Raw genomic sequence first — 26868 nt, 5'->3', positions numbered from 1 at the left:
ATACTGCAGGGGAGGAGCTGAGAGCCAGCAGGAGGGTGTATACTGCAGGGGAGGAGCGGAGAGCCAGCAGGAGGGTGTATACTGCAGGGGAGGAGCTGAGAGCCAGCAGGAGGGTGTATACTGCAGGGGAGGAGCTGAGAGCCAGCAGGAGGGTGTATACTGCAGGGGAGGAGCGAACTTTCTGTGTATCACTTAGTGTCAGCCTCCTACTGGCAGCAGCATACACCCACGGGCTGTGTCCCCCAATGAGGCGAAGGAGAAAGTCTGATTTTGAATGGATGCCTAGAAATGTTGGTTCAGCTCTAAAGAAGCCACTTTGCTCTTACAAAAAGGCAAGTATTGTGCACCCTGGCTCTTCCGATACCGAAGGATGGATGATTTCTCTTTGGCTGAAAGATGGAAGATTTTATTGGAACAACCTAGCTCCTCTGCAAAATTAGCAGAAAAATCTCAAGTCTAATAAACATCGGATGATTGAGAAGCCAGAACATAACTATTTTATTAAACCTTTTGTCAACATTAACCAATATAATTTCCAATTAATAAAATAAAAGTAAAGAAAATAAATATATATGACAGCTACAATTTGGTTGCTGCTACTTTTGGCTTTTCCAACTCTGCCAATTTTTTCAAAAACTTCAATTCAAACCAGACACTTGAACAATCCTCAGCCCTGCACAATTTCTACAGGTAGTAAAAACTTAAATTCAAACCAGACACTTGAACAATCCCCAGCCCTGCACAATTTCTACAGGTAGTACAGGAGACTGGACAGAGAATTGTGGGGCTCTCTGTGGATGCTTTGCCCGACCAGGAAGGCCAGCTTGTGGGCGTACTGACACGGTGCTGGAACTCTGATGACACCCTAAGAGGAAAAAAAAAAACAGTGAACAGGCAGGACTCCTGAAGTCCCTTCTCCAGTAATCTCCCAGTAACTACGTACAGGCCAGTTATAGTACTGGTGGCAGAGCTTGTAGGTCAGGCGCTGCATGTGGTCGGGCTTCAGGCCTCCGGTGTCGTACACCACGTTGTAATGTGTGGGGGAGACGGTCCCTTGTCTCACAGACTGGCTGATGATGAAGAAGCCATACCTTGGCGGAAGCAGACAACACGGGCGTTAATGGTTTATAGACGATGGTGTCAGCCATCACTAATCTATCGAGAGCAACCTGGCAACTCTAAGTCCCAAAACAAACACAATAAATACCTTCTGTAAGTAAAAGGCGTAGTGGATATAGAGAACATCGGGTGCTTCGTCAACACCATCCCGAACTCGGGCACACTGACGTTGCTGGGATGGCTTTCACTTTTCTTTTATAAAATCAGTGTTTATTAAATACCCAGTGTTATCCATATGCACGATTGCTTCTACTTACAGCAGGATATTTTCTGTCTTTGTTCTGTATTGATGGCCCGTGTGAACATGCTCCTAGCTTCCATACATACTGACTTGTACTCCATTTCTTTCAGTTTAACCTGACAACTATGGAAACTCAGGAAAGTCCGTGAACAATGGATTTGGCTAAGCTTTTTGTGGTTGCCCTAAAGTCCATGCCTCCTCTGAGCAAGTTCTGTTCCGGAGACTTTACAGAAGAAGTATGGATTAATTGCTGAGAGCATCGGTCAGATCGCTGCTGGTCACTTTATTAAAGGGGATGTCCAGTATATGTTATATTAAGATTGGGCCCAAAGGTGTCTTAAAGTTCAAAAAGATACAAGAGCCCCACCACTTCTTTGTAACGCTGCCTGTGTCCTCCCATCCCTGAGAGTCTCCGCACTTCTTCCAGCAAGGAACACAAAGTGACCGCTGCAGCCAGTTAGTGATGACTGATGCCCTTCAGCGATCACATTCTGTCTCAGCAGGAAGAGGATTGATCTGTATCACAGAGGAATGTCAGGGGTCCGGTAGGGGGCTTTTTTTCATTTAAGACCCCCCCATTGGCTAATTTTTTTTTTACATGTAATAGACAACCCCTTTAAGATACTGAGCACACTATGTTTGAGCCTCCCGACCAAGGAGCCCATAGGAACAGAGATCTATGGAAATATTTAAAACGTCGGGGGGTTTACAGTAAAATACCTCCTAGTGTCCACTTTCCCTTGATCTGGATTAAAGGGGGTGTCTGAAATCAGAAACCAGCGCTACTCTTTTTATGTGGCAGTGTCTGGTATTGCAGCTCATCCTCATTTACTTGACTGCCAGACATCTCCCAGTGTGGGGTCTGAAGTAAGGTGGGGGTCTCCCAGGAGCCACACTTCAGACATTACTAGTCCTCCCTCCATACTTATTCTGGGCACATATGTACTAACCATTCAGGTCTGGTGACTTCACTATCAACGATTGTTCCCGGTGGTGGATTCTGGAGCCGGCCGCCCATATTGGCAAAGAATCTGGCATTTATTCTTTTCTTCACCACCACCACGGTTAGTCTTGGGCTAAAAAAACAAAACAAAAAAAAATTTCTTTGATTGATGAGAAGCATCTACAAAAACCAAAAACACAGCAGAAGTGAGCAGAGCGGCTCCCATTAACTTGCCAATGTGATAATGGACGTCCTCCTAAAACTGATCTAATGGGAACGATGGCAACTACAAACCGGCTTCTTAAAGAGGAATTCCATCATTGGATTTTGTTTTGTTGCTGTTCAACATGATTCTTCAGGTCAGTACAATTATGGTGATAGCAAACTTGTAAGGTTTTTTATGTATACTTTAGTGGTTAAAAACTGGGTATTTTTGTGTACTCACCGTAAAATCCTTTTCTCCGAGCCAATCATTGGGGGACACAGACCATGGGTGTATGCTTCTGCCACTAGGAGGCCGACACCAAGTTAATACAAAGAAAGTTAGCTTCTCCCCTGCAGTATACACCCTCGTGCTGGCTCCCAGAGAACCAGTTCAGTGCAAAAGCAGTAGGAGAACATTAATAATACATAAGAGTACAACAACATGTCAAAAAAAGGAACAAGCACAAGCCATTAGGCTAACAGGTTGGGTGCTGTGTCCCCCAATGAGTGGCTCGGGGAAAAGGATTTTATGGTGAGTACACAAAAACCTCTGTTTCTCCTTAGCCTAGTTGGGGGATACAGGACCATGGAACGTCCCAAAGCAGTCACTGGGTGGGAAACAACAACCGAAAACATCAGGCTTCACGTAACAACTGTCTAGATGTGTGCCACCACAGCCTGCAGAATTTTTCCCCGCATACTAGTAATAATCTTTATATAGCGCCAACATATTCTGCAGCGCTTTACAGCTTAACAGTTTCAAACACAACAGTCATAAGTAACAACATTAACAATACAATAATTAAGCAAATCAGCCAAAGTTTGAGTATGACCATTATAGTGCTTCGAGAAAGTATGTAAGCTGGATCAAGTTGCGGCTTTACAGACCTGCTCCACCAATGCCGAATGGCCCAAGAAGCACCCACTGACCGAGCGGAGTGTGCTCTGATGCCCGTTGGGATAGGCTTATCTCTGATGCTGTAGGACTCCTGAATGGTGGAACGTATCCATGTAGCCATCATGGCCTTCGAAACGGCTAGACCCTTCCTGTGACCCTCAGGAACACGAACAAGAAATCCGACCTTTGGAAGGACACCATCCTCGAGATATACCTTCTCAGAGCTCTGACTACATCCAGAGTATGGAAAGCCTTTTCCACCATGTGGACTGGAGTCGGACAAAATGAAAGAAGAACAGCGTCCTCATTAAGTTGAAAGGATGAGACAACCTTGGGCAAAAAGGATGGGGACGGCCTGAGGACAACCTTGTCCAGATGGAAAATAAGGAAAGGCGCCCGACAGGACAGAGCAGCCAGCTCCGAAACCCGCCTTACTGATGTGATTGAAACAAGAAAAACAACTTCCAGGATAGCAAGGTGAGCAAAATGTCCTGAAGCGGTTCAAAAGGAGCTTCCTGTAAGACTAAAAGGACAAAGTTAAGGTCCCAAAGGTCTAAAGGCATGCGATAGGGGGGGGGGAAGCACATGTGTAACCCCCTAAATGAACGTCTTCACCTGAGGTATTGTTGCAATCCTTCGTTGGAATAAGACCGATAAGGCGGATATCTTGCCCTTGAGCGAGCCGAGCGCCAGGCCTGAGTCCAGGCTGGTCTGTAGGAGCTCCAAAATGGTGGGAATAGAGAAGATGAGGGGGAAGACGTCCATGAGCCTTGCACCAAGCAAAACATGTCTTCCAGGTACGGTGATAAATGTGTACCGACGCAGGCTTACAAGCACTGATCATTGTGGACGTGACCCGTTGTGAAAAACCAGCCTGGGCTAGAATCCAGGATTCATCGGCCAAGTCGTTAAACACAGGGCCGCCATGTTCTGGTGGTAAATCAGTCCCTGGGAGAGCAGATCTGAACGAACCAGCAGTTGCCAGGGTACATCGGCGACTAGGCACACCAAATCTGCGAAACACAACCGGCATGGCCAATCCGAAGCGACCAGGATCACTGGAACCCCTTCCGCCTTGAACTTCCAGATGACTCTCGGAAGAAGCGGCAGCGGGGGAAAAACGTACAGAAAACGGAACTGGCACCACAAAAGAACCAGAGCACCCGCTCCTATGGCTCTTGGAACTCAAGACAGAGCTAAAAACCTGGAGACTTTGACGTTCAGTCTGGACACCATCAGATCCACATCCGGGGTCCCCCAAAAAAGACAGATATGTTGGAAGTTCCCACTCCCCCGAGGCGAGACCCTGGCGGCTGAGGAAGTCTGCCGCCCAGTTTTCCAAGCCTGGTGTGTGCACTGCTGAGAATGCAAGTTACTACACACATGGCCTCCCTGCTGCGGGTATCCCCTTGATGCTTGATGTATGCCACAGCCGTGGTGTTGTCCGATCGAATTCGGATTGGGTGACCAGCTAGGAGATAATGAAACTGCAGTAGCGCTAGCCATATCGCTCGGATTTCCAAGACATTGATTGGCAGTTTCGATTACTGAGATGACCAGCGGACCTGAGCGATGTGGTGACAAAAAAACTGCTCCCCAGCCCAGAAGACTGGCATCAGTAGTCACCACTAGCCATTGGACCGGCAAAAAGGACTTTCCCTGGTTGAGGGAAGAACTCAATGTCCACCATCTGAGAGTTTGCCTGACCCGCGGGGATAGGCGGCACCGGAAGTCGAGGAAGAAAGGGTTCCTGTCCCAAGCGGCTAGAAGAGCATGCTGTAGGGGCCGGAGGTGCATCTGTGCGAAAGGAACCGCTTCCAATGCTGCCACCATTTTCTAGAGTACCCTCATCGCAAAGGGGATGGAATGAGGGGATAACTGAAAAAGTGTGGGGGCTCCTTGCTGAAGGGCTAGGACCTTGTCTTGAGGGAGAATCACCAACCCTCGCGAGGTGTCCAGGATCATGCCTAAAAAGGGGATATCTGCTGAGCTGGAACGGGGGAAGACTTGGCTAAGTTTATCAGCCAACCTAGACGAGAAAGAGTATCTCAAGTGATACGAACGGACTCCGTGCAGTCGTGGAAAGACGGACCCTTGACCAAGAGTTCGTCCAGACAGGGCAGGACGACCAGGCCCCGAGAGTGCAGAATGGACATGACAGCCGCCCTGTGAAAACCCTGGGAGTAGTAGCGAGGCCGAAGGGCAAGGCTGTGAATTGAAAATGCAGTTCGCGAATGGTGAAACGCAGGAACTTTTGGGGGTGGGGGAATCGGGATGTCCAGATAAGCATATCGAATAATTGATGGATGCTAGAAACTCCCCTTTTTCACTTGAGGTTATGACCGAACGAAGAGACTCCATGTGGAAATGATGGACCTTGACAAACTTGTTTAGAAGTTTGAGGTCTACTATGGGTCTCATTTTTCCGTCCTTTCTTGGGACAACTACCGTATATACTCGAGTATAAGCCGAGATTTTCAGCCCAAATTTTTGGGCTGAAAGTGCCCCTCTCGGCTTATACTCGAGTCACGGTCAGCGGGTGAGGGGGAGAGAGGATTGTCGCATACTCACCTAGTCCCGGTGCTCCTGACGCTGTCCCTGCGTGTCACACTGTCGTCGGGTGCCGCAGCTCTTCCCCTGTTCAGCAGTCACGTGGGACCGCTCATTAAAGTTATGAATATGGACTCCACTCCCATAGGGTTGGAGCCGCATATTCATTTCTCTAATCAGCGGTGCCAGTGACCGCTGACAGAGGAAGAGGCTGCGGCACCCGAAGACAGTGTGACAGGCAGGGACAGCGTCAGGAGCGCCGGGACTAGGTGAGTATTTTATATTCACCTGTCCACGTTCCAACCGCCGGGCGCCGCTCTGTCTTCCCGTCCTCTGGCTCTGACTGTTCAGGTCAGAGGGCGCGATGACGCATATAGTGTGTGCGCCGCCCTCTGCCTGAACAGTCAGTGCAGAGAGACGCCGGGACGGGACGCTGAGGAGCTGCAAGCAAGAGAGGTGAGTATGTGTTTTTTTTTTTTTTTATTGCAGCAGCAGCGTTATATATGGCACAGATTTATATGGCACATCTATGGGGCAACAATGAACAGTGCAGAGCATATATGGCACAGCTTTATAATGAGCATCTATGGGGCAATAATGAACAGTGCAGAGCATATAAGGCACAGCTTTATTAGGTGCATCTGTGGGGCCATAATGAACAGTGCAGAGCATTATATATGGCACAGCTTTATAAGGAGCATCTATGGGGCAATAATGAACAGTGCAGAGCATATAGGGCACAGCCTAATAAGGAGCATCTATGGGGCAATAATGAACAGTGCAGAGCATATATGGCACAGCTTTATAAGGAGCATCTATGGGGCAATAATGAACAGTGCAGAGCATATAAGGCACAGCTTTATAAGGAGCATCTATGGGGCAATAATGAACAGTGCAGAGCATATAAGGCACAGCTTTATAAGGAGCATCTATGGGGCCATAATGAACGCTATAGAGCATATATGGCACAGCTTTATAAGGAACATCTATGGGGCCATAATGAACAGTGCAGAGCATTGTATATGGCACAGCTTTATATGGAGCATCTATGGGGCCATAATGAATGGTGCAGAGCATTGCATATGGCACAGCTTTATATGGAGCATCTATGGGGCCATAATGAACAGTGCAGAGCATTCTATATGGCACAGCTATATATGGAGCATCTATGGGGCAATAATCAACGGTATGGAGCATTATATATGGCACAGCTTTATATGGAACCTCCTTTGGGGCAATAATGAACGGTATGGAGCATCTATTTTTATTTTTGAAATTCACCGGTAGCTGCTGTATTTTCCACCCTAGGCTTATACTCGAGTCAATAAGTTTTCCCATTTTTTTGTGGCAAAATTAGGGGGGTCGGCTCATACTCGGGTCGGCTTATACTTGAGTATATACGGTAATAGGTTGGAGTAGAATCCCTCAAACCTTTTGTTTTCCGGCACCGGAACAATGACGCCATTGCGGCGCAAAGAGTCTATGGCTCGGGAAAGAGTCTTTGCCCTTGTTGCTGGAAGTTGGGAAGGAAAGAAACGAGTCGGGGGATTCGAAGAAAAATCTATTTTGTATCCGGAACACACCAGGTCTGTGACCCATTCGTCGTGAACGACAGAGCCAAACCTGGTGAAACAGAAGTAGGTGACCGCTTACCTTGCTGGTGTCGACTGGATAAACCCATGAGTCATTGGGAGGAAAATCTGTGGGACCTAGTTCCCTTAAATCCAGACTGTTTGGTCTGGCCCTTCCATTGCTGATTGGATGCCTGGGGTCCTCTGTGTGAGGAGAGCGTCCTGATCCTGAAGAGGTAGTGGGATTGGACCAATCTGGATTGGCAAGAAAAGATCGGAAAAGGATTTGTTGTTGACGCCGAAAAGGACGCCTAAGCCTCTGCTGGGGAAGAAATTTGCTCTTTCCTCCGGTACCATCAGAGATAAGCTGATCCAGTTTCTTTCCAAACAAACACCCACACTAGTAAGGAAGAGATGTCAGACTTTTTTGATGCAGAATCTGCCTTCCATTCTCTGAGCCATAAAGATATTCTGATCATGATGGCATTTGCCGCCGATAGAGTCGCACAGTTGGCCACATCCAAAGAAGCGTGTACCATGTAATTTCCTGCCTGAGAAATATGGCTAGCCAGCTGCGCTGCTCCTGGAGGAAGATTACTGCTCTGAATAGAATTAGCCAAGGTCTCCGACAAAGAAACCATTGCTTTACCTACCCACACGGCAGCGAAGGAAGGATATAGAGCCGCACCTGAGACATCGAAGACAGATCGAGCCAAATTTTCTACCTGGTAGTCTGTGGGATTTTTAATAGATGATCCGTCCGGCAGGGATAGAAGGGTTTTGGATGCCAGGTGAGAGACTGGCAGGTCTACTGCAGGGGACTCGGCCCAATCCTTTCTGAGATCTGCTGAGAAAGGGTACTTCGCCTCAAGCGGTTTTTGTCTTGTAAAGCACTTATCCGGTCCCTCCCTGTGTAGATTAACTATATCCCGAAACTCCGGGTGAATGGTTAATGGTCTATGAGGACGCTTAGCTTATTTGAAGCACACAGCGTGATCCGGCACAGAGCTGGAGTCTTCATCAACCTCCAGATTTTGGTTGACGGCCTCAGAGAATCAACAGTCCTCTGAAAGTCTGGCGAAACGGGATCTAAGGAGACGTCCAATTCATACTCAGAATAGAGTTCACTACCAACATCTGTTGAGGGAGAACGAGAAATGGAGCTCAGAGACGCCATGGCACGTGAGTGTACGCGAGACGTACTGCGGATCAATTTCCTAGACGCTTGTACATTTCTAGATTGTGTGCTGCCCCTGCTAGCCCGAGAAAAAAAAAAAATCCTCCTCCAAGATGGCGCCATCTGTGCATGTGCAGTGGCAGCTATCGGATCTCCTCTACAGACACAAATAGATGCTACTGCGCAGGTGCCATTTCAAAATGGATTTTTTTTTGAGGGATCAGTGATCTGTCAGCAGTCTGCATTATGAATACCTAATCAGAGCACCACATGAAGCCCCCACAGACCACCCCTGGGCACGAGCAGATCATTCACTCAAAACTGAAAATGAAGATTCCACAACAACCACAAGACGGATTCCATCACCAGCGGCACTTTAAGCCCCTTCCTGGGTCCCTGTAAGGACACAAGGAACGGTCTTTCCTCCAGGCCTCTGTAACAGACAGTTATCTTCTAAAAAATACCAGAACGAGGGTGCCACCCTAGATCGAGAAAATAATTTTTCATATAGAACTAACAAATACGGCTACATAGCATGGAATATGATAGTAATAGTGGTGATGATAATAATAATAATACTAGTAGTACCGCTATGTAGTGTGATAGTATCTGTTAAGGGAGCAAGACTGCCCTTCACTATTAATTGGGAAAATTAGCCAAAGAAAAAAACCAAGAAAAAAACCAGAGTAGTTAATATAAAATCATGAAAATTTTATTAAGTAATAATACATCACATTTATAACATGAATAGAGCAAATGCAATAGAAAATAATATTTAAAATGTATAAAGGGCGCACCTAACCATTAGAAATTCTATATTTAGTAGTTGCCACATATAAAGTGCAAAAGACGTGGTAAAAAATAGTAAAAAAAATATAAATGCATAAAAAATAATTTAATAACCACTAATGGGCACCGCTGACAGTGATCTCATGCAGAAAATGCTAGTGTGCAAACATGCAAATTGCCTCTGCTGAAAAAAACACGACTTAACTCTATAGCGCCACCTATTGGACGTAGCGATCCTACAAGTCACAATCAACCCTTTAACGAGTCGTGCAATATGACTTAGGATAAAAGCCAAATCAGTATCTCAATTCGCAGACACGGTGTTTCGGTCTGTTGGCCCTCGTCCTCTTTTTTTCAGCAGAGGCAATTTGCATATATAAATTCCCAGAGGAGCATTGCACGGCGAATAAGCCTCCTTACCTTGACAAGCCAGCTGGTATGTCACTCTCCATAAGGAGAAACGTTACCCCTTAGACCCCAGTGTGCAAACAGTGTGCAAGCCAAAGTGCATATGCAAGAGAGTTGAAATAGTAATTAGGCTGAACTGTACAAAAATACCACTAGGTGTCGCTGTTGATAACAGAAAGTGTTGGCACACGGGAAAAGAGATCGATAAGAAAACATAATGCGGTCATGATAGACATGTACTTACTAGGGTTGAGCGACTTTTATTTTTATAGGATCGGGTCGGGTTTCACGAAACCCGACGAGTGAAATCAGCCGATCATATAAAAAAGTCGGGGTCGGCCCGAAACACGAAACCCAATGCAGTGCAATGGGATACTATGGTTCCCAGGGTCTGAAGGAGAGGAAACTCTCCTTCAGGCCCTGGGATCCATATTAATGTGTAAAATAAAGAATTAAAATAAAAAATATTGATATACTCACCTCTCCGACGCAGCCTGCACCTTACCGAGGGAACCAGCAGCCTTCTTTGCTTAAAATGCGCGCGTGAATGGCCTTAGATGACGTCACGGCTTCTGATTGGTCACGGCCGCCCATGTGACCGCCACGCGACCAATCACAAGCCGTGACGTAATTCTCAGGTCCTAAATTCCTAATTCTAGGAATTTAGGACCTGAGAATTACGTCACGGCTTGTGATTGGTAGGAATTTAGGACCTGAGAATTACGTCACGGCTTGTGATTGGTCGCGTGGCGGTCACATGGGCGGCCGCGACCAATCAGAAGCCGTGACGTCATCTAAGGCCATTCACGCGCTCATTTTAAGCAAAGAAGGCTGCCGGTTACCAGCGGTAAGGTCCAGGCTGCGTCGGAGAGGTGAGTATATCAATATTTTTTATTTTAATTCTTTATTTTACACGTAAATGTGGATTCCGATACTGATTTCCGATATCGCAAACATATCGGAACTCGGTATCGGAATTCTGATACCAGATTCAGAAGATCGCCGACCTCATGGCCGACCCCACACAGGGGTCGGGTCGGGTTTCATGAAACCCGACTTTGCCAAAAGTCGGCGACTTCTGAAAATGGCCGACCCGTTTCGCTCAACCCTAGTACTTACTATGCTCTTAAGAGCCCGGTTTCCTGGATGGCGCCCTCCCCAACGCGCGTTTCGGCACGCTGCCTTCGTCAGGCGCCATCCAGGAAACCGGGATCTTAAGAGCATAGTAAGTACATGTCTATCATGACCGCATTATGTTTTCTTATTACTATCAATCTCTTTTCCCGTGTGCCAACACTTGCTGTTATCAACAGCGACACCTAGTGGTATTTTTGTACAGTTCAGCCTAATTACTATTTCAACTCTCTTGCATATGTACTTTGGCTTGCACACTGTTTGCACACTAGCATTTTCCGCATGAGATCACTGTGTCAGCGGTGCCCATTAGTGGTTATCACATTTTTTATGCATTTATATTTTTTTTTACAATTTTTTACCACGTCTTTTGCACGTTATATGTGGCAACTACTAAATATAGAATTTCTAATGGTTAGGTGCGCCCTTTATACATTTTAAATATTATTTTCTATTGCATTTGCTCTATACAGGTTATAAATGTGATGTATTATTACTTAATAAAATTTTCATGATTTTATATTAACTACTGTGGACTTTTTGATTGGGTTTTTTTTCCTCTGTTTTTTCTTTAGATATCTTCTAACTATACATCTTTTAACATCTGGAGTTTGAAGTTTCTCTTCCTTCTGATTATTTAGACTATAGAAGGATGATGGAACAACGCTCTCCTTCCTTTTTAAAAAAAAAACAAACAAAAAAAAACAGTAGAGAAATTTGGTGCCGCTGTAATCGTCCGGAGAATCTTATTGTCAGGTCATTTCACTGCACATGGTACTTTGTAAAACAAACAAACAAACAAAAAATGAAACCTACAAAACTATGGCAGAATTTTTTTTTTCCCACCATTTCCCCCCCCACTAGGAATTATTTTCCGATTCATCAGTACATTTTATGGTAAAATGAATGGCGTCATTCAACACTACAACTCATCCCGCAATGAACAAGTCCTCGTACGGATATATTGATGGAGAAATTAAAAAAAGGGTTTTGTTTGTTTTTTTAATACTAAAAGTACAAAAATTAAAATTGTGTCAGGAACCATAAGGGTTTGGGGCCACCTCTGCCGCACCTGTAATTCTGTTTAGCAGACTTGATGCAATCAATGAACTGTGGGATCTCGTAGTTCACTAAGGTCTTGAGCTGCCCGTCGCCTACTCCGTCTCTGTAGATGATGATGCGCTGCGGCAGGTTTCCTTCGTTAGTCTTGGTCCATGCGTGCAGCGCCGCTAGAGAAAGAGAAAGGACATAAAGAAAAGACAGAAAAAAGTCATCATGACATCGTGACACCAGTAAATAAGGCCGCCCACAGGCGCACTGAAATTCTGCTATAGGCCACAGACATCGGATCGGTGGGGATCAGACACCCCTGCATCAGATGTGTGCAGCGCCGTACACCGTGTAGTGGCCGCTCTCAGTACTGCAGCTCCGATCACATTTCATACAGCTGCAGTACCAAGAATGGCCACTACATGGTGTACGGATACAGCTGCGAACAGAACCTGCACCAGTCTATGAGACACAAATCTCAGCACAGTTACCTGGTGTCGGCGATAAACAAAGGGGAGATTTGTCCCCCACTATTTTATCAGCCATGGCACTTCTCGGAGAAGCTGGGGGAGCAGGCAGATTTACTAAAACATGGCAGAAATTGTAGCACAAATCTACGCCGAGGTCTCCTACACCAGACTCCCCTTCTATACAGTGAAAATCCATCCAGATGTTTGTTCTGCACATTTGGAACTTTTTATTATATTTTTTACCTTGCATACAAACTTTTAGGCCATCGACAATCTCTTGTCTCTGATCCTGGACGACGCATCGGGAAAACCAGCTAAAATACAAAGGTCAGAGGTTACTTAGGGCTCATTCAGAATAAGGCCGCCATCTCATAGGCTGCTATGGGCCTACAAGACATCAGGGGCACAATGGCATCAGTGCCGGCCCACTCTGGGGTGCGGGGCTGAGGGGCGCGGAGGCTGTAGACCGTGGGGGCAATCAGTTTATTCTGGGGGCTGCGGTACAATTGTGGCTGTATACGGAGGGGCATTTAGTTTATTCTGGGGGCTGTGGTACAATGGTGGCTGTATCCAGAGGGGCAATCAGTTTGTTCTGGTGGCTGTATCCGGAGGGGCAGTCAGTTTATTCTGGGGGCTGCGTACAATGGTGGCTGTAGACCGTAGGGGCAATTAGTTTTTTCTTGGGGCTGCAGTACAATGGGGGCTGTATCTGGAGGGGGCGCTCAGGGTCCTTGCTCCAGTTCTCTGCATTAGCCGGAGTGAAGAGCCAGCAATCTATGAGGAACCCGGACGTGGCAGATACATTACCGAGTCATTTGCTTGTTCGTGCTCGCGACAAAGCCAGCAATAGATCTCCTCCCCTGCAGGGTGTCGTGGTAGCAATCAATCCCAATAATTATTGCTTTATCCAGCTGAGAAAAAAAAAAAAAAAGCCACATTCACTGGTGTGGTGAAATATGTGTAATATATATTATATATATATATATATATATATATATATATATATATATATATATATATATATATATATATATATATATATATAATCTTGAGAAAGGCTCAGATGGAGCCGAAACGTCGCCCAGAACAGTGGGTTGATTAAACCTTCCACATTTACATTGAAGAAATTGAACTTTTATTTTGAAAATATATTGGTCAGCGACCAGCTGATTGGTCAGCGACGGGCACAGTCCGGCCGTGAATTCGCCCCTCCATACTCCCCTCCAGTCAGCGCTCACACAGGGTTAATGGCTGCATTACACCGTGTTATGCCGCTGTGTAACGCAGTCCATTAACACTGCTATTAACCCTGTGTGCCTATGCAGCTTCAATAGTAAAAAGATCTAATCTTGAAAATAATAAAAAAAATTATATACTCACCTTCTGGCGCCTTTGCCGCTCCTCACGACGCTCCGGGCCATGCACTGCGCTCTCGCGAGATGATGACGTAGCCGTCTCGTGAGACCGCTACGTCATCATCTCGCGAGACCACAATGCATTCTTGGGACTGGAGGGTCGCGAGGAGCATCGCTAAACGCCTGGCCTGGATCCGGGGGCCGCCGGAAGGTGAGTATATAACTATTTTTTATTTTAATTCTTTTTTTTTTTTTTTTTAAACAGGGATGTGGTGCCCACATTGCTATATACTACTTGGCTGTGGTGTATTTCTCTGCTGTATTTGTGCATCATGAATCGTGGTATGTGTTAAAGAGGGGGGCCCACAGACTCTTTCGCCCGGGGCTCTCAAAAACCTGGAGCCGGCCCTGGCTTCACTGATTGGTCACGCCCGGCCGCCCGCGAATTGGGGCGGAATTTGTACCACGCTTCGCTAATTGGTCGCGCCTGGCCGAATCCTGTGTATAAATTGCATTATTCTGAAAACTTCATAAATAAACTACATACATATTCTAGAATACCCAATGCGTTTGAATCGGGCCACCATCTAGTGTGTGTATCTCTCTCTCTCTCGAGAGAGAGAGAGAGAGAGAGAGAGAGAGAGAGAGAGTGAAGCTGCAAACTGCATCATATAGATAAAAAAATCACAGCAGCACATGTACATGATTCTTGTACATGTGCTGCTGTGTATATATATATACATACACACACACACACACACATCTAGATACATTATATAATGGCAATAATGTAACATTAGTTAATGTAACTGTCTTGAAAAGTTGCAGGTCGCACCCAGGTGTTAATGTGTATTTTCCTGAGACAAGTAGACTTCTGTCTCTAACCTCACCAGGGGGTCCTGCTGGAAGCCAAGAAGAAAGGTAACATTTGACATCTCCTAGCTCTTGAAAGAGAGATGTTAATTACGGCCTGATAGTATCTCTGTGACCGCTGTTACACAAAGGATCTCAAGAGAAAAGAATATATTGATTGGGGGGGCGCGGCCGTGGACCAATCAAAATACAAGCAATTATGATATTAACCTGAGGGGCTGGTCTAGAAACCTGACCTCCAGACCAAAGCTATAAATTAGACCTGTATACCTAAAAAACGTGTTCACATGTGAGGGCAGCCTGAGACGCTCATGTGTTCCACCAACTCCATTCACCCCCCCCTTCCTCAGGGAGCACAAAGCAAACTACCAGTTAGATGATTTCTGTAAGTTTTCTCCTGTTTATTTTTATACTGTTTAGCATAAGTTGTATGTCTTTATTATCATATTTTTATACCTTTTCTTACTGTAAGCACTGAACCTTTTTTGTATTAAAGTATAAAACTTTAACAAGTTGAACCTTGAATGTTCTAAAAGAATCCATAGCCTAAGGTGTGTGAGCCTTATGAGTGGTAGTATTAATATTTCCGAGACTCATCGCCCGTGTGCTCGATGAGTGGTGGCAGCGTGTATGAGCGGGTGTGTGGCCTGGGTCTGTGTGTGATTTATGCTCCCATTAGAGCATAGGACAGAGGTTGAATGCTGGACTGAGAGTGGGGAGACAGATTAATCCTTGCAGGCACAGCCCAAGTCACGTGCTGAGAGCGGGCACGTGACAAATTAGTTACACTGTGAAGGGTTAAACTAAGAAAAATTAAAGCAGGCTTCATTTTGTGCTTTTTGACTCCATTTTGCTGTTTTGAGATAAATTCTGTTACTAGGCTAAAGTTCATTGTTGTTATGAGACCTTGACAATTTGAAAATCACTGACTCAACCATGAAGGGTAACTCCAGATCCTCCCTCAACAGCTTGGCGCCCAAAAGTGGGGTCCCCAAACAGGGACGCCTCTGCCCCCCGGAGGAGAATAAGACAAAGGACCCTCGGACCAGACACAGGCACTGGAAAATTGGGACTGATCATCCCCCACAACAACCACGGTAAGTTGGCAGTTACACTGTTCAGACTGACCATCTGGTGTGGTTTTCCTGTGTTTGTTGCTGCAAAGAGGATGTGAGGTTGTCCCCGATGGTGGGGTGATTCTTGGGTGGAATCATATAGAGGTGTAGTTCCGTTGGGGGCCCAGTGTTCGAACCGTACCTCATAAGGGACGGACACTCCGGATTGACCAGTGATCGTAACTCTATTTTTAGTCAAAATATCCTGAAATCTTGATCACTGTTAGGGTACTGTCACACTCTGCAACTTTCCAACGATCACGACCAGCGATACGACCTGGCCGTGATCGTTGGAAAGTCGTTGTGTCACACAGACCGCTCTCCAGCGACCAACGATGTCGAAGGCCCCGGGTAACCAGGGTAAACATAGGGTTACTAAGCGCAGGGCCACGCTTAGTAACCCGATGTTTACCCTGGTTACCATCGTAAAAGTAAAAAAAAAAAAAACGTACATACTCACATACCAATGTCCGTCAGGTCCCTTGCCGTCTGCTTCCCGCTCTGACTGAGTGCCGCCGTAAAGTGAAAGCACAGCACAGTGGTGACGTCACCGCTGTGCTCTGCTCTTACATTCCGGCCGGCAGTCAGTCAGAGCGGGAAGCAGACTGCAAGGGACCTGAAGGACACCGGTATGTGAGTATGTACGGTTTGTTTTTTTTTTACTTTTACGATGGCAACCAGGGTAAACATCGGGTTACTAAGCGCGGCCCTGCGCTTAGTAGCCCGATGTTTACCCTGGTTACAAGCGAATGCATCGTTGGATCGGTGTCACACACAACGATCCAGCGATGACAGCGGGAGATCCAGTGGCGAAAGAAAGTTCCAAACGATCTGCTACGACGTACGATTCTCAGCAGGGTCCCTGATCGCTGCTGCGTGTCAGACACAGCGATATCGTATGGATATCGCTGGAACGTCACGGATCGTACCGTCGTAGCGACAAAAGTGCCACTGTGTGACAGTACCCTTAGAATCAGGTGTGGTGAGGTGATGGAAGATTGGGTAGGATACGTACCTCAGGAATATATACACTGGGTGCAGAACTATTAGGCAAGTTGTATTTTGATCACATGATACTTTTTATACATGTTGTCCTACTCCAAGCTGTTCAGGCTTGAGAGCCAACTACAAATTAAGTAAATCAGGTGACGTGCATCTCTGTAATGAGGAGGGGTGTTGTCTAATGACATCAAAACCCTATATAAGGTGTGCTTAATTATTTGGCAAAATGGGTCAGAAGAGAGATTTGACGGGCTCTGAAAAGTCCGAAATTGTGAGATGTCTTGTAGAGGTATGCAGCGGTCTTGAAATTGCCAAACTTTTGAAGCGTGATCACTGAACAATCAAGCGTTTCATGGCAAATAGCCAACAGCGTCGCAAGAAGCGTGCTGGGCAAAAAAGGTGCAAAACAACTGCCCATGAATTGAGGAAAATCAAGCTTGAAGCTGCCAAGATGCCATTTGCCACCAGTTTTGCCATATTTCAGAGCTGCAACGTTACTGGAGTAACAAAAAGTACAAGGTGTGCAATAGTCAGGGACATGGCCAAGGTAAGGAAGGCTGAAAAACGACCACCTTTGAACAAGAAAAAAGAAATGTCAAGACTGGGCCAAGAAATATCTTAAGACCGACTTTTCAAAGGTTTTATGGACTGATGAAATGAGAGTGACTCTTGATGGGCCAGAGGCTGGATCAGTAAAGAGCAGAGAGCTCCATTCCTTACTCAGACGCCAGCAAGGTGGAGGTGGGGTACTGGTATGGGCTGGTATCATCAAAGATGAACTTGTGGGATCTTTTCAGGTTGAGGATGGAGTGAAGCTCAACTCCCAGACCTACTGCCAGTTTCTGGAAGACAACTTCTTCAAGCAGTGGTACAGGAAGAAGTTGGTATCGTTCAATAAAAACATGATTTTCATGCAGGACAATGCTCCATCACATGCCTCCAACTACTCCACAGCGTAGCTGGCCAGTAAAGGTCTCAAAGAAGAAAAAACAATGACATGGCCCCCTTGTTCACCTGATCTGAACCCCATAGAGAACCTGTGGTCCCTCATAAAATGTGAGATCTACAGGGAGGTAAAACAGTCCACCTCTCAGAGCAGTGTCTGGAGGCTGTGGTGGCTGCTGCACGCAATGTTGGTCGTAAACAGATCAAGCAACTGACAGAATCTATGGATGGAAGGCTGCTGAGTGTCATCATAAAGAAAGGGGGCTATATTGGTCACTCATTTTTAGAGGTTTTGTTTTTGCATGTTAGAAATGTTTATTTCTAAATTTTGTGCAGTGATATTGTTTTTTCTGGTGAAAATAAACAAGTGAGATGGGGATATATTTGGTTTTTATTAAGTTGCCTAATAATTCTGCACAGTAATAGTTACCTGCACAAACAGATATCCTCCTAAGATAGCTAAAACTATAAAAGCCCCACTCCAACTTCCAAAAATATTAAGCTTTGATATTCGAGTCTTTTGGGCTGATTGAGAACATAGGTGTTGATCAATAATAAAAATAATCCTCTAAAATACAACTTGCCTAATAATTCTATAATGTGAATTTAGACGGGGAACATATGAGTGGTGTTGATATCTGCAATGCTTTAAAAGTTTGGGCACAAGATAGATTAGCGGACCAAGCTACCTCCCTCACAGATGTCACACAGGACAAGGAGGAGACTGCCGAGAAGTTTTATGGGCGTCTTATGGTAGTGTTTAAAGATTTGGGATTCTCACTGTATAATAAAGCCCATTCACACCTTTTTGTGGCAGCTTTAATGTCCGGCCTCAAATCTGAATTGAAAGAGGCAATAATGTCAGTCAGACCTGGTATCGAGCCTTCCACTCCGGATGATGCATTGAAAATAGTAAAAAGTTTTCAGAAGAATTTAGCCCGCTCTGCATCAGCAGGGAAATCAAAGGTTAAACCAGTAGCCACAGCGATTCCTGCTCCAACTTCAGCCCCCACCCCAGCTACAAGGACGCAGCTGTTCCTTATCAGTGGCCCACACAACAGACTCCAGCTCCTGCCCTCCTCCCCTACACAAATTCAGTTCCCTACTCCAATTTCCCTTTTAACCCTATGTCTGGGAATCTCACTCCCCAGCCCCGCCGTGCCAATTTTCGCTTGAAGTCCTGGCGCTGTGGCCGGCCTGGTCACTTTCAGAGAGATTGTCATACCCATGCTGACAGTTGCTACCTTCAGGTTCCCCCTTCCACCCGTAACCTGAATACTGGGAACTCTGGGGGATACTCAGAATCAGATAGCCTCAAAATCCTGATAATCGACCATACTGAAGAGATGGCAGACCCAATAAACATACTATTACAAAACCCATCCCTGTGGGACCTTTCCCTGAGGTCACGGCCCAGTTCATAATCTCTCCCACATGTCTGGTAAATTTACTGGGGGCAGATTTATTATCACAGTTCCGCTCCAGAATACAATTCCAAGATGATGGTCAGATGGTTCTTACGTTACATAACCCTTATGCAGATGAACACAATGAGATCTGTATCCTACATGCCCTTCCCATGGTAATGATGGCCCTGATAGGCCCAGATCACCCCCAATAATGTCTGTAGAAACAGTAAAAGGGTTTCTCAAACCTGGTGCCCCTTTTCCGAAAGTCCATCAATACCCTTTGAAACATGACCAGGAGCGGGGCCTCAAGGGGCAAATACAAACATTACTCGATAATGGTGCCCTGATACCCTGTGTTTCCCCATGTAACACACCCTTGTTTCCCGTTAAGAAAAAGACCCCACCCGGCCAACCCCATGTGTACCGGCTGGTACAAGATCTACGGGCAGTTAATGCAGCTACTGTTCTGTAAACACCGGTGGTGCCTAATCCACATACTCTTGTGTCCCAGATACCTCAGAATGCTGCTTGGTTCACAGTCATCGACCTTGCCAATGCCTTCTTCAGCATTCCATTACACCCAGACTGCCAGTTTGTTTGCATTCACTTATCAGGGACGACAATTGACGTGGACAGTTATGCCACAAGGGGCCCAAAACAGTCCCAATCAGTTTGCAAAAAATATGGGCGAGTGTTTTTTACCCTGGCAGTTAGACCATCGCTATGTCACGCTGCTCCAGTATGTGGATGAGGTTTTGTTGTGTGCACGAACAGAGCAGGAAGCCATTGCTGCCACTGTTCCCCTCCTCAAGTATCTGGCAGATCTGAACTGTCGGGTTTCGGCCTCGAAACTTCAGTTCTGCCTTGGTCATGTGATATTTTTGGGTAACTGTCTCCTTCAGGGTGTCAGACACCTCACAAAAGAAAGAAAAATAGCCGTCAGCTCCCTTCCTTTTTCCAAAAGATGAGACTGAACTCCAGCATTTTCTTGGACTATGTACTTATTGTCGTCAGTGGATACCGGACGCATCCCGCATAATGCAACCTTTCTACAATGCCCTGAAAGACGGTATATGAACTATAAGGAAAGATCAACGGTTTGTATGGAAAGCCTTTATCGTGCCTTCTCTGAATTAAAGCGGCTTATTGCTTCCGCCCCTGCCTTGGGCATCCCGGACTATACTCGACCGTTCCATTTGTATGTGTCTGAGAATGAAGGACACGCAGCAGGGGTACTCACACAGTCGCATGGCAATAGACAACGGCCTGTGGGCTATTATTCAGCCCGCCTCGACCCCGTGGCCCGTGCATCACCAAGTTGCATGAGGGCAGTTCACGCCACTCACTCGTTGCTTGACAAGACTGCAGACATAATTCTTGGACATGAGACGCACATTTTTGCCCCACATGATATTGCGGCAATACTGACACTCCAACAGCCAAAACATTTGACTGTACGACGACACTTGCGGCTGCAGTGTTCACTCCTTTTGCCTGACTACAATCAACCCCGCTACTTTACTGCCGGTCCCCAAGAAGGATGGCAGTGATGAGGATTACCTCCAACATGACTGTTCCCAACTCCTGACTGAAGAGATAGCTTCCAAAATCCACTTCCAAATCCTGATCTGGTGTTATAAACGGATGGTTCAAGATATGCTGAAGAGTTTGGCAGATTCCACACCGGATACGCTGTTACTACGGAAGACACTGTAGCGCACGGAGCTGCACTCCCTCCCTCACAGTCAGCACAAGAAGCAGAACTTCAGGCTCTGTCTACTGCATGTGTTCTGGCCAAAGACAGGCGGGCTAATATATACACGGACTCACAGTATGTATTTGGTATTGCTCATGATTTCGGAGCTCTATGGGCCAATCGTGGGTTTATTACCACCGCCAGGACTCCAGTGAAGAATGCTGAAGCTGTTAAAACCCTCATGTACTCATTCAAATTACCTACCCAGGTAGCCATTATCAAAGTTAAGGCGCACGGTCCTAGGAACAGTCCACAGACTGTTGGCAACGCCTTTGCGGATATGCAAGCAAAAGCTGCTGCTCTCCTACCCGTTGAACCGACCATACCAACTATGGTGACCACATGCTCTCAGCGTAAACAGTTACAAGAAACACTGACTCTACAGGAACCTGATGATCGATGACAGATGGAGGTTTTCTGTCGGACCCCACAAGACCGCTTAATGACGATGCAGAGAATGTCCCCAAAGGAAGAAGTGAAGCAGTGGAAGGCTGATGGAGCATGTATGGACATGGTCTCTGGAAAAAGGACCAACTTGTGTGTCCCACTAAGCGGATGTATCCTGCTATTGCCACGTGGGCACATGGGCCCACACATTGAGGAAAAAACCAGGCCCTAGCCCTGGTACAGTTGTGGCCAAAAATACTGACACCCCTGCAGTTCTGTCAGATAATACTCAGTTTCTTCCTGAAAATGATTGCAAACACAAATTCTTTGTTATTATCTTCATTTAATTTGTCTTAAATGAAAAAACACCAAGAATTGTCCTAAAGCCAAATTGGATATAATTCCACACCAAACATAAAAAGGGGGTGGACAAAAGTATTGGCACTGTTCCAAAAATCATGTGATGCTTCTCTAATTAGTGTAATTAACAGCACCTGTAAATTACCTGTGGCACCTAACAGGTGTTGGCAATAACTAAATCACACTTGCAGCCAGTTGACATGGATTAAAGTTGACTCAACCTCTGTCCTGTGTCCTTGTGTGCACCACATTGAGCATGGAGAAAAGAAAGACCAAAGAACTGTCTGAGGACTTGAGAAACCAAATTGTGAGGAAGCATGAGCAATCTCAAGGCTACAAGTCCATCTCCAAAGACCTGAATGTTCCTGTGTCTACCGTGCGCAGTGTCATCAAGAAGTTTAAAGCCCATGGCACTGTGGCTAACCTCCCTAGACGTGGACAGAAAAGAAAAATTGACAAGAGATTTCAACGCAAGATTGTGCGGATGTTGGATAAAGAACCTCGACTAACATCCAAACAAGTTCAAGCTGCCCTGCAGTCCGAGGGTACAACAGTGTCAACCCGTACTATCCGTCGGCGTCTGAATGAAAAGGACTGTATGGTAGGAGACCCAGGAAGACCCCACTTCTTACCCCGAGACATAAAAAAGCCAGGCTGGAGTTGGCCAAAACTTACCTGAAAAAGCCTAAAACGTTTTGGAAGAATGTTCTCTGGTCAGATGAGACAAAAGTAGAGCTTTTTACAGGAGAGTTTACAGGAGAAAAAGAGGCATTCAAAGAAAAGAACACGGTCCCTACAGTCAAACATGGCAGAGGTTCCCTGATGTTTTGGGGTTGCTTTGCTGCCTCTGGACTGCTTGACCGTGTGCATGGCATTATGAAGTCTGAAGACTACCAACAAATTTTGCAGCATAATGTAGGGCCCAGTGTGAGAAAGCTGGGTATCCTCAGAGGTCATGGGTCTTCCAGCAGGACAATGACCCAAAACACACTTCAAAAAGCACTAGAAAATGGTTTGAGAGAAAGCACTGGAGACTTCTAAGGTGGCCAGCAATGAGTCCAGACCTGAATACCATAGGACACCTGTGGAGAGATCTAAAAATGGCAGTTTGGAGAAGGCGCCCTTCAAATATCAGGGACCTGGAGCAGTTTGCCAAAGAAGAACGGTCTAAAATTCCAGCAGAGCATTGTAAGAAACTCATTGATAGTTACCGGAAGCGGTTGGTTGCAGTTATTTTGGCTAAAGGTTGTGCAACCAAGTATTAGGCTGAGGGTGCCAATACTTTTGTCTGGCCCATTTTTGGAGTTTTGTGTGAAATGATCAATGTTTTGCTTTTTGCTTCATTCTCTTTTGTGTTTTTTCATTTAAGACAAATTAGAGGAAGATAATAATACCAAAGAATTTGTGATTGCAATCATTTTCAGGAATAAATTGAGTATTATCTGACAGAATTGCAGGGGTGTCAATACTTTTGGCCACAACTGTATTTCTACAGTCCTGACAGCACTCAACCGTGTATGTAATATCTGTGAGACCTGCAATCCTGGTCAACTTCAACGTGTACCCCCGAAGCATCTTGCTAAGCCCGACTATCCTTTCCAAAGGCTCCAGGTGGACCACATCACGTTGTCTAAGTCTGGAAGGTATGAATATTGTCTGGTGGTTGTCTACATGTTCTCCAGTTGGCCGGAAGCATTCCGTTACCAACATGACTGCAAAAACTACAGCAAAGAAACTGGTGATGGAAGTTATATACAGATATAGTGTTCAAGAAGTCGTTGAAAGTGACCAAGGCCCGGCCTTTTCTTCTCATGTGTATCAGGAGGTTCTGACAATGCTTGGATCCACTGAAGCCCTCCATACTCCGCACCATCCACAATCCAGTGGGAAAGTTGAGAGGCTGAACGGCACACTGGAGGGACAATTGACCAAAATGATGCAGGAGACTACGGCTCCATGGCCAGAGCTCCAACCCATTGTACTGTACCACATTCGTACTACCCCTAAGGCAAAACATGGCCTGTCCCCATATGAGATACTGTTTGGTGCTAGGTCCTCTGTTGCAAATTTCCAGTCTCAGCAGTTATCAGAAGAAACTGACCGTACTGTTCAATATGTTATTCAGCTTAGTAAAAATCTTGCTAACACCCATGCTCTAGTTTCTTCTTCCCTTCCAGATTCAGCAGAAACCGATATTTGTTATAACTTGAAGCCTGGTGATTTTGTGGTCGTGAAAAGGCATGTCAGAAAACACGGACTGGAACCCTTGTATGACGGTCCCTACCAAGTCCTCCTCATTACTCCTATGTCAGTAAAGCTGGAAGGGAGACCGACGTGGATCCATGCATCGCACTGCAAGCTGGTCAAACAGACTAGTGGCAGATAAAGGGCATAATACTTAATACTACTGTTGCTGTCCAAAACCAACTCATCATAGTCACTAATCAACATACTGTAGTACTGGATTATTTAACAGCAGCACAGGGTGGTATGTGTCTGGTTATTGGACCCGCTTGCGGTCATCATACAGATCCCAATAGCACTATGAAGTTAAAGTTAGAAGACATTCAAAGACTCAGAGATCAATATGATAAAGACAATGACCGTAATAAGGACAGTTGGTGGGCAGACACCTTCTCCTTTCTTAATCCAGCCAATTGGTTTAAGGGACTTAGGGGCTGGATAGCTGGAATCTTGCAAAGTTTGTTACACACCGCTGCCTTTATCCTTGTTATGTATGTAATACTAAGCTTTGTTCTTTGGTGTATTTCTGTATGTATTAGGAAATTCTGCACTAGAACAACTAATGATACCAAAAGCGTTGCCACCCCTGCTCTTCTCTACACCAATTTCACAAAGTTACCTGATGAAGATGCTGAAGCCAAGCGTATGGCTATCTTCAAAAGACCTCCTCCACCGTCATCAAAAATTGTTATCCGTAAATTGTAGCATACAGGGGGGACGGGTGCGCCGCAACAGCCATGGCTGGTAACATGGCACCGGTCATGTGAAGACCGTACCCCTCAAGCTTATAGGTTGGGATAGTACCTCTGATGCTGCATATTAGTTAACAAAATTTATCTAGGGGGGGGGGGGGAATGTGAAGGGTTAAACCAAGATCAAAATTAAAGCAGGCTTCATTTTGTGCTTTTCGACTCCATTTTGCTGTTTTGAGATAAATTCTGTTACTAGGCTAAAGTTCATAGTTGTTATGAGACCTTGATTGTTCTAGTTTGAACAAGAGCACGAGAGTGAAGGTGTATTCTTCTACGAGACCTTGACGTACAGGCTGTTCCTGCATTCTTAGGCTACTTTCACGCTTGCGTTGTGTGACGTCCTTCGCAATGCGTCGTTTTGGGGAAAAAACGGATCCTGCAAATGTGCCCGCAGGATGCATTTTTTGCCCATAGACTTGTATTGCCGACGGCTGGCCATCCGTCGCGCACTGGATGCGTCGTGTTTTGGCGGATCGTCGGCACAAAAAAAATGTTCAATGTAACATTTTTTCTTACGTCGGATCCGCCATTTCCTACCGCGCATGCGCAGCCGGAACTCCGCCCCCTCCTCCCCAGACTTTAGAATAGGCAGCGGATGCGTTGAAAAACTGCATCCGCTGCCCACGTCGTGACAAATTTTCACAATGTGCGTCGGTACGTCGCGCCGACGCTTAGCGACAGACCAGTACCGACGCTAGTGTGAAAGAAGCGTTATAGGTTAAGAAAACTGTGAGCGTGTTCTTATGTTGATTGGTTGAAGTATAACTTGGGATTTGACATTGATCCCCCCAAACAGAGACATGTCTCCATCTGGTCATTCTCAGTTGCCGGCAACACCCTGTGGATCAATTTGAAAATCACTGAGTCAACCATGAAGGGTCACTCCAGATCCTCCCTCAACAACACCACGGAGAAGGGATAGGTGACAACTGGATTTTACTGTGCATGGATTATGGGTATTGCCACATGGAGGGGTCAAGTTTCACTGCTCCTCGCCACATGGGGGAGAGACGAGCCTCTCGCCATGTATAGGTGTAAGGACACACGTACCGGCATCTCCACTGTCCACAGCTCTCCTCCTAACTTGCAGTTCATCTGTAAGGCGATTGTCATGGTCTCAATGGCAAGAGACATAGCCCAGCATATATCAGAACTAGCTCTTGGATGATGGGAACTAAACTGACCATGAACTAAACCTATCACACAACTAGAAGTGGCCAGGTAGCATGCCTACATTGATCGCTAGATGCCCAGCGCCAGCCGGAGAACTAAATAGTCTAAGCAGAGGAAAATACAGTCCTTGCTCACCTCTAGAGAAATTCCCCGACAGGCAGACAGAAGACCCCCACATATATTGGCGGTGAATCAAGATGAAACAACAAACGTAGCATGAAAATAGGTTTAGCAAATTTGAGGTCCGCTTACTAGATAGTTGAAGGACAGAAGGGACACTTTCATGGTCAGCTGAAAAACCCTATCAAAATACCATCCAGAAATTCCTTTAAGACTCTGGCATTAACTCATAACACCAGAGTGGCAATTTCTGTATCACAAGAGCTTTCCAGACACAGTAACGAAACTACAGCTGTGAACTGGAACCAAAAATACAAAAACAAACATGGACGAAAGTCCAACTTATCTAGGAGTTGTCTAGGAGCAGGAACATGCACAGAAGGCTTCTGATAACATTGTTGACCGGCATCAGACTAACAGAGAAGCATGGTTATATAGCGACTCCCACATCATGATGGGAACAGGTGAACAGAGCAGATGATGACACAAGTTCAATTCCACCAGTAGCCACCGGGGGAGCCCAGAATCCAAATTCACAACAGTACCCCCCCCTCAAGGAGGGGGCACCGAACCCTCACCAGACCCACCAGGGCGATCAGGATGAGCCCTATGAAAGGCACGAACAAGATCAGAGGCATGAACATCAGAGGCAGTCACCCAAGAATTATCCTCCTGGCCGTATCCCTTCCACTTGACCAGATACTGGAGTCTCCGTCTGGAAACACGGGAGTCCAAGATTTTTTCCACAACGTACTCCAACTCACCCTCAACCAACACCGGAGCAGGAGGCTCAACGGAAGGCACAATAGGTACCTCATACCTG

The 26868-nt window shown here is 45.9% G+C and overlaps 1 protein-coding gene across 1 annotated transcript in view; it reads right to left on the bottom strand.

The window, feature by feature from the left end:
- Positions 1-474: 474 nt before the first annotated feature.
- LOC143786197 (piwi-like protein 1) overlaps positions 475-26868 on the bottom strand; it is a 97483-nt gene continuing 71089 nt past the window's right edge. Inside the window, exons 11-17 of the mRNA XM_077275485.1 lie at positions 25803-25868; positions 13362-13465; positions 12798-12868; positions 12107-12263; positions 2311-2436; positions 944-1091; positions 475-865 (exon numbers count right to left, since the gene is read on the bottom strand). Of these exons, the coding sequence (XP_077131600.1) occupies positions 749-865; positions 944-1091; positions 2311-2436; positions 12107-12263; positions 12798-12868; positions 13362-13465; positions 25803-25868 (789 nt within the window). The 3' untranslated portion in view covers positions 475-748. The remainder of the gene's footprint in view (positions 866-943; positions 1092-2310; positions 2437-12106; positions 12264-12797; positions 12869-13361; positions 13466-25802; positions 25869-26868) is intronic.

The sequence above is a fragment of the Ranitomeya variabilis genome, chromosome 7 (genome assembly GCF_051348905.1).
Source record: "Ranitomeya variabilis isolate aRanVar5 chromosome 7, aRanVar5.hap1, whole genome shotgun sequence".
Classification (NCBI taxonomy): Eukaryota; Metazoa; Chordata; class Amphibia; order Anura; family Dendrobatidae; genus Ranitomeya; species Ranitomeya variabilis.
This window is presented reverse-complemented; position numbering and strand designations above follow the sequence as displayed.